Source organism: Dermacentor andersoni, chromosome 5, assembly GCF_023375885.2.
Source record: "Dermacentor andersoni chromosome 5, qqDerAnde1_hic_scaffold, whole genome shotgun sequence".
NCBI lineage: Eukaryota > Metazoa > Arthropoda > Arachnida > Ixodida > Ixodidae > Dermacentor > Dermacentor andersoni.
In genome coordinates this window covers 46,380,222-46,388,925 of record NC_092818.1, presented here as the reverse complement: position 1 = coordinate 46,388,925, position 8,704 = coordinate 46,380,222, and the positions used below count along the sequence as shown (strand labels likewise).

General features: G+C 44.9%; 1 protein-coding gene across 1 annotated transcript; it reads left to right on the top strand.

The window, feature by feature from the left end:
* Positions 1 to 1,128: 1,128 nt before the first annotated feature.
* Positions 1,129 to 3,925, top strand: LOC129384641 (uncharacterized). The gene is made up of 2 exons (XM_055070232.1): positions 1,129 to 1,410; positions 2,215 to 3,925. The coding sequence occupies exon 2, from the start codon at positions 2,226 to 2,228 to the stop codon at positions 3,711 to 3,713; it is 1,488 nt and encodes a 495-aa protein (XP_054926207.1). The 5' UTR covers positions 1,129 to 1,410; positions 2,215 to 2,225; the 3' UTR covers positions 3,714 to 3,925.
* The last annotated feature ends 4,779 nt before the right edge of the window (positions 3,926 to 8,704 follow it).

Below are 8,704 nucleotides of genomic sequence, written 5' to 3'. Positions count from 1 at the left end.
TCTTTCTCTGCAATGTATGTTGCCAACTTCTCTTTCTTTCAGCGTACTTTAATTCCTTTTTTTTTTTTTTGTAGCAGACTTGCTCACTTTTTTTGAAGCTCAGAGCTCCCCGCTTAATAAATGTTGTTGTTGTTCTCCTGAGTGGTTGTGGCACATACCCACAGCGTGGAATTGGGCATGAACCGTGTGGCTAAATTAGGCGTATAAAAAACAAGGGAATTGACAAGTTGAACGTCGCAGCTTAGAGAGCATCATCAGAATGAACCAGAATGCATGATCTGGTCCTATATCGCTCACTTCACTTCTTTCTGCACACTCGACTGTATTTAAATACGACTTCTTCCTTTCTTTCCTGTTGTTCTGTGTGTCTATTCGGGTAACTGATCGGTGGCGTCTACCGATTCAGAGGGGTTCGCCAAGAATGTACACATACGCAGATGCAATACCACACGGCCAGTTGCAGGTACCCTGTGGCCTAGGTTTCCTATTCGAATACCTACCCAGCGCCACATGTCCGTTTGCGCTTATCCAGTTGTCTAAGTTGTACAATGAGCAAGATAGAGAAGTGGTTCTTGAGAGGGAAAAGGGAAAGTTGGCGCTGTCTTCTTCTGCCCTTGCGGGAGCATGGCTCAGCGCCATGGAGCAAGACAGCAGCACCCCCCACTCTCATAGTGGGAAAAGAAGAAAGAACGCATGGCTTGAAAAAGAGATGAACCGAAAAATCCTGAAAGAAAAATTTGAGATGCAGATATACAATATTAGTGCTTCCGTTGCATGCCCAGAGCGGGTTCTTGAGGAAATTCTGTGTAGAACCTTTCTCGCATCATGTGATGATTGTGGTGGTGATGATAATGATGATTATGATGATGATGATTTGCATGTGTTAACAATTTGATAGCGCCGTCTGCAGGCGCATATACTTGGTTCATGCACCGTACCTTGGCCAAGAGCGGTCACACATGGGCGCTTCATTCAGCACCATAAACGTTCGTTGCTGTGCCTGCCTGTGTGGCTTCGTGATGCATGTTTAACGCGTTAGACACTTAACCCCTTTCTGTAAAAGAGCTTCTTGTGATTCTCAACGAAAGAACACACAAAAGCGGGCGCAAGGCTCTTCTTTTACTCTTCCGAAGAGGAAGAGGCGGAGCCGGGAGTCTACAAAGTGGCAGTAAAAAAGGAGGATGTGTCCAGCGACCACGCGCTGTCGCGTCTCGCCAGCAGCCACGGTTTTCCGGGGCGGCCTGGTTCTGGCGCTGGTCACCGAGGTCGAGCCACTGCTGCACGCGCACAACTCGGGACGAAGTCTGCCCGCGATGCCCAGACGACTACGCGGCACAACGATCGGACACCGCGGCGCCAAACGTGTGCGCGATGAGGTGCCGCGTTCCCGCCAGCTGCCAGCTACAGCGAGTGAGTCAATGTTTTCCTTAACGTAGCAAGTGATCTCACACGAAGCGACAACACGTTAACCAATTTAGCACCAAATGTGTGGCGCCGAACTGTCCGCCCGCTGTCGGGGTGAGAGCTCAATAGGGAAACGGCGTAGAACTGACCATGATGAAACTGTCTGCGAATACTCAGTGCGAGCACAGTGTTGAAATATGTTGTTGTTGCTGAGAGCACGATCTTGAAAAAAAAGAAAACTAGTGTAGCGATTCGACGATGACACGTTATACATGCTCCGGCATGACTCATCGCTTGGATGATGCGTATTGCACCTGGAAAGGAGCTGTGCAATAAAGTGAATGTCAAAATTGGAACTTTGCTGACGCATATCCTTAGCCTCAACAATAGTAGGGGCCTTCTCGTGTTCAGACTAGTGCATCGCGCGCATTGGGGAGTATTTCCAACAGATAGTATGCTAACTTAATTTTAGCCAATTTAAGTGTATTGCTGATTTGTTTGTGAGCTGTTTCTCTCGCTTGCCTGCACAGCAACAAAATTTGTAGGGCACTTTCGATTTTTTTTCGATAACGTTTCTCACCGCTAACTAATGTGTGACCATGCGCGCCTAATTATACTGCATCGCGGCAACTTATAAAATAGTGTTTACGAAATCCCTCCTTCCCGCTATGTAATGTCCTAAAAGGCCGCTATTGTATTCAGAATATGCATACGAAAGTTAGTTCATCTGTAAAGTCTACCGATTCTGATCTATCACCCGTTCACTGTCAGGCGTGACTTACCGCACGTCACTTGCTCGCTTATTCGCAGGCTAACTCACAATGAGCAGCGACGTCTCACTCAGCAGCGGCGGGGAGTCATGGCCTCCCACCAAGAGCGCGCAGCGGCAGCTCACCATTTCATGGATCCAAGCCATCACCGGAATTGTGCAGTTTTACTGTGTAATGTGTCACTGTGTAATTCTCATGCTCATTGCCGTATGGATGGTCATCAAAGAAGTTTCGAGGCGCTTAACAGTGCTCTGGACCTCTTGGTACACCGGATTCAAGGAAAAGAGACCCGCCATGATGGCGTTACTGTTGGGTGCGATTCACATGACGATGATGTCCAGGATAGTACAAGAACCGCCACCATCAGAAGATCCAGATGGTGCAGAAGGTGCAGTAGATACGGAAGACGCAAGCGATGAAAACGAAAAGTGCAGCGAAGAACAGACCGAGGTCCTCGACGTGGCCGAAGACAGGCCAGAAGAGTCCATCTCCTCAGCACTGACCATTAGCGCGAGCACATCGGGAGTGTGCAGTAGCAGTTCGCCCCCGGAATCGCGCGTCGCCGATGTCACCGAATCCGAAAGCACTACGTCCCTGGACACTCGGCCGCAGAACCAGCAAGTCGCCAAGCGTGCCCCGTGTAGCATCAGCGCGGTGGTTGAAGACAAATACGCTTGCGGACTAAACAGATCAACTTCGTCCTCGGCAATTTCTATAGAAGACCTCGATGACTCGAGTGACGACGACGGCGCGGACGGTTTCGACGAACGCAGCAAATCTAGCAGCCAACGCCCAAAATCCACGAACGTTTCTTGTACTGGGTCCTGGAAGCTAAAGTCTGCTTTCCAGAGGGCGAGTGGCAAGTCCAACGAAATCCAAAGCTGCTTCGCGAAGTCCAAGGCACCGACCAGTCAAGCTCCGTGCCCGGAAAAGAGCAAGTTCTCACTGGGTCCTGTCATCAGCAACCTGCGGCGCGTTTGCACGCGCACTCTGAGCGCCATCAACAAGGAGCTCACCGAGTGCATGTCTCCGCAAAGCCAGAAATCGCGCAGCAAGAAGACCGAGACCCCAGCGCGGGAAACATCACAGATACCGTTGAACCGAGAGGTGCAGCAGCAGCAGCCCCAGTCGGAAGTCAACCGTGACGCCTCCAAGGACCTCTCGGTTCCCGAGCAGAGGACTTCTTTGCAGTCTTCGTGGAATGACGTGTGCTCCAGCGGTACACGGACATCGTCCGATTCCCTCGGCGAAATGCACCGGGGCCTGTTGGACTCCTTCTCCGAAGCGGAATCTTCGGACTTTCCCAATCGCCAGTCTGCGGACCATCATTTTGGTGACGCGGCACCAGAGGAGAAGCCGAAACCCTTCAGTGCGGACGCCATTCGTACCGAAGGTAATTTCGAAAAGGGAGATTCTGACTGGACGACGCAAAGCTCGGCGTCGAACGCCTTCTTTAACAGCGAAAGCGCCGGCACGAATGCGTTCGGGACTGTTTTTCAGACCGACAGCCACTCGCCTGGCTGGGAGTTCCAGACGTGAAAAAAACAAGGGGGTGATGGTAGTGTCAATTGCTGTACATTGATGTGTTGTCTCGTTCTGTGGTTGGGTAAACAGTGAAGTGCTCTTGTGTTGAGATGTGCAATCATGCCTGTCATATTGTGTGCGATTGGTTTCCGCCGTCATCACTCATGACACAGTGCAAGCAGAGCTTTAGATGCCCATAAACACAATAAAATGCAGCTGAAGCAGCAATTGCAATACATCCCTATCTCTATTGTCTTTTGCGAGTTGCATACTCAAGCTTAGAGCTGTTGTGATTCCTTCGCCATTGAACGAATACCGTAATTGTTTTCATGGACGATACCGAATACTAGCAATTCTAGCAACTGATATTTTTAACTAGGCTCATAAAACTGGCCTATTGCCGTCAGGACGACACTTATTTATGAGCACAAAGACAAGTGTGAACGTTCATTTTTTATTTATTTTTTATTTAAAATACCCTCAGGACCATATGGCATTGAAGAGGGCAGTCGTTACAGAGTAGTAGCGTTAGCAAACAAATAAGTGCAGTCACTTGTGTTAATACAATGTTTTTCCTGATCATGTTAACTATTGTTTCGCAGAAAAGTTTGTTATCGGTGATGCCTACGATACTTGAGGGAAGGTAGTTTCATTCCTGAAACGTATGGGGGACGAGAGACAGAAAGAAATACTTCGTGCGACATGAATCAATTCCTACCTTACTACGATGATCGACGCGGTTTGAAATGTACTGAGGCCGCAGGATGAAATCGTCGTGAAGCGTGGTGTGATTAAAAATTTTATGAAAGAGCGAAAGACGGCAATTTTGCGGCGGTTAGCGAGTGGAATAAGTGCTAGGTTAGTTTTCATTAAGGTTATACTCGCAGCACGGTATTAATTAGGAAGAATGAAACGGGTAGAGTTATTTTGTCAGTGTATTGTGTCAGAGTCAAAGTTCAAGTGTCGTAATGAGATTAACGTGACTGGAATCCCAAATTGCAGACGCATATTGAAGTTTCGAGGGTATTACAGTCTTGTAAAGCTGCAACATTAAAGTAGTCGGTGCTTTGAAAAAGTTGCGCCCTAAGTAACCGAGCATGCGATTAGTATTGTTAATGACGTACTGTATTTCAGTGGTCCAATTTAAGTTATTTGTAATGTGTATGCCAAGATATTTATTTGACATGACGAAATCTAAGGAACCGTTGTTCAGATGGTAGGTGCTAGGAGTACAATCACGCATGGATACGCACATTATTTTGCATTTGTTAATATTTAATTCCAATAGCCACTTCCCGCAAGTTATCTATATTGTCCAGATCAGCTTGGAGTGTTTTAGTATGACCAGTGCTTTTAATTTCCCGGAATATAACACAATCATCTGCGAACAGATGTATGCTAGAATATTTTTTAGAGGTCAAATAATTATTATAGATAAGATACAATAGTGGTCCCTGCACAGACCCTTGTGGTACACCCGATTGAACTTCAGTGAGTGGAGGGTTACGACCGTTAGCAGTAACAAATTTGAAGCGCTTAGTAAGCAAACGCTCTATCCATTTTAGAAGGTTAAGGTCGATATTTATCAAGCTTAGTTGAAAAAGTAGTAGTTTATGGCACACTTTATCAAATGCTTTACTAAAACCCAAGAAGACACAGTCACCGCACGATGAGCGATCCTGGCTGCGATGCAGTTCATGAGTGAATGATACTAGTTGTGTTTCGCATGTGTATGATTTTCGAAAACCATGCTGTGCGTTAGTAAAACATGAGTCGGATTCTAGAAAGGGTGCCAGATTCGTGAAATCTACATGCTCTAATAGCTTACAGCATCTACTTGTAAGGGATATGGGGTGATAATTCTTTCTCCTTGCGAACGCACATCGAGCTCCGACGTTCGCACGTGTTTGGTTTCTGGTCTGCTAAAGATAATAACGCAAATATCGGTCAGGCAGTACTGCACGTGTACCTCGAGAAACCATTTCCGCTCCAACGCCGCCAGTGGAACGAAGCGGCAACTTCGCATTCACGGCATGGCCAGCGATACGGAGCGGCCTGTCTAACTTACGATTGTGCTTATCAAGAAAAGCTCCTTCCCCTTCCCTTGGACTTTCTCACTGACTTGTCACAGCGCTAGATGTGCTCTTAAAGTGCAACCTGAGACATTCGCACGGTCAGTAGGACGACAAAGAATGAATCTTTGCCGGAGTGTTCTTTGAAAGACGTCATGATGGGCCAGCCGTACTGACATGCTATTTCACTAAGTATGTTCTTCGCCTCTTTGTAGTGTAAAGATCAATTGGGGTCGTTTGTGATCATTTCCATAGGATTCCGTTGAAAGTCACCCATGCCCATATTGAGGCCAACCCCCTCGTGTTGAAGCCACGCTTTGAGGCCGCAACGATATCACGGCATCCATTATTCAATCCACATTAATTGACGAAGGCTCTGTTCGTTTCATCTTAGCTAACTAACATCGCACTGCTAGCGCTAAATTAATGATGAGTACCCTTCAAACCCCGTTATCGTCTCTTCGCACAAACGAATTATGCATCACTGGGAATTGCATTCGTCCTGCAGTCTGCATAAAAATAGGCTGACGAGGATTCTCCCAAGCGAGGAAATTTCTTAGGAGAGTACGCTAGCGGCATAACCAGGGCTTGGTGTCGGTTCTCTTAGAGCCCAGATTCAGAGTAAGAGGTTCAGGTCACGAAGTCGTTTCTTTGCAGTAAGAGTTTTCATCGTATTGTGGTCATATTCAAAAATTCAAAAAAAAAAATTCCATACATGTTTGGGATGGTTTCCAGGGCTAAAATCTGCTGTCAGCAGCTTGACAGACGCCCAGAAATCAAATACAAGGCAGGCTTTTACTCCATGCCCACGTGGGGCCCGACCTTGATGTCCATGCCAGACCATGAACAGATACATATAACTAGGTAACAGAGCACGAAAAATTACAAATTATCAGAAATAAGAGTAGTTTAATGCGTTGTACGAAATGCTAAGAAATGATAACACAATGAATATAGTAAGCGCATTAGAGTACTAAAGTGTGCAACACTAGATATCTAAGTAAGCGTACCGTAAGAAAGCGTACCGCAGCAATGAAGTTCAACGTAGTGCATTGTGCACAGCTGCATTTAAGCTTACATGGTCCGGAATGGTGGCTACGAAAGCAGACAGGCGGTTAAAATCCAGACTTGTTCTTGCATTAAAAGAATCCTTGCCCAGCATTTATCGACAAGACGGCAGATTAACTACACATATGGGCTGTGATCAAAACGATATGACATATGCAAAGTACGTGTCATAAGCTGTTAGTTTAGAGTGGGAATAGAGTGATAGATTCTGTGAATTTATGAGGAAGTTATTATAAGGATTTATTAGGAATTCTATTAGCGACATTTCTGGCACGGTTATCATGCGCAAAGAAATTGAACAGATAGTAACTCCTTCAACGGGCAAAGTTTATTCCGAAACCGTGTGTAGATAAGGTCCGTGATTCTAGTCGTGCGATTCCGTGGCTGGCTGCGATGGCATACTGCACGTCGCCGATAACGTGAATAGGCCGCTTGCAGGCCACGACCTGATCATAAAATGGCGTGGAGCTTGGTCTCCCGCCCTGATGCCTGACAAGACGGCTATAATAAATAAACATCGATAGATCCCTGTACTGTGTGCGGACGGACTGTGTAACAACCACACTCACTGCGAAATCCTCGGAGCGATGCAACTTTGTAGAAGACTGGAATAAAAACAGATTTGAATAAATCAAATCAAATCAGAGTTTATTTGAAACACATTTTGACTGATCATGTTTGCTGGTCAATCCAAGCACATCGTGCTTGTTAGAAGACCAAGCAGCAGGTAGTACAGCTATCGATAGAGATGTGCAGCATCATACAATGACCGTTCAAAAGTATATAACTTCAAAGTAAATATTCTAACACACAAAGAATAAATAATACGTTTCCAATGACGTAAGAGTGCAAATAAAATATCACATATTACAATAAACAGTTGAATACCACTTCCTCATTTGTTTCATCATTTTACCTTTTGAATATATATCATACCGTGTTGCATCAAGTTCATTAAAAATATCGAGGACATAATAATTTCTTGTTTTCTTTCCATAGTTTGTTAACACCCTTGGCTTAACATACCTTTCTGTTTTTCGTAACGCAACATCTTTTTTTTACCAATACTTTAAAAGAATTTGAATAATAATAGCGTATTACAGCCACATACGTAAATAGCTCCTGTACTGGAAGTATTCCTCGAATATTATACTTTTCTTCTCTGTCTGATTGTTATAGTCCTGTTCCATAAGTTATGCTATTGACAGTTCTTTTGACTACGCGATCAACAGCTTGCTTTTTATAATCAGAACATGTACCATATAACGTTATACCATATGTAATTACTGATTCTGCTAATTCCTTATATATAGTAACTCTTAGGTTGATAGACGTTTTACCGCGCAGACTATACATCATGGCCGCGACAGCTCTTAGCTTTCCAAAAACGTGTATGACATGGTTACTCCAGGTGAGATGCCGATCAAATAAAATTCCTAAATACTTAACCATGCGCTCAAAATGTAGTGGTTCACAGATACATGCGTTGCAATGTGGGGCGTGCAAATATACATTCATGTTAAATGAGAGCGCATTATGTGGATTCCTGAAGCAGATTACTTTATTTTTTTGATGACTTACGAAAATTGAATTGTGTGCGAACAAGTCTACGATTACAGATATGTCCCTTTAGCACATTTGACATTCCGAGTTATGGTCACACATCTGTAGCGCTATCACAGTGTCATCAGCGTACCGAAAAAGTTTTGATTTTAGTGGTAGGAGGCCGAGATCTGAGACATACATATTAAAGAGTATTGGCCCTAGCGTGCTTACTTGGGGCACACCACTTTTTATTAATTTGAGAATGCTGTAGCTATCATCTAGTTTAACGCATTGTAGTCGATCCGTATAAAATATTTTAGA

What these genes read in the sequence shown, in the direction of transcription:
- LOC129384641 (XM_055070232.1), top strand. Translation starts at nt 2,226, where the DNA reads ATGAGCAGCGACGTCTCACTCAGCAGCGGCGGGGAGTCATGGCCTCCC.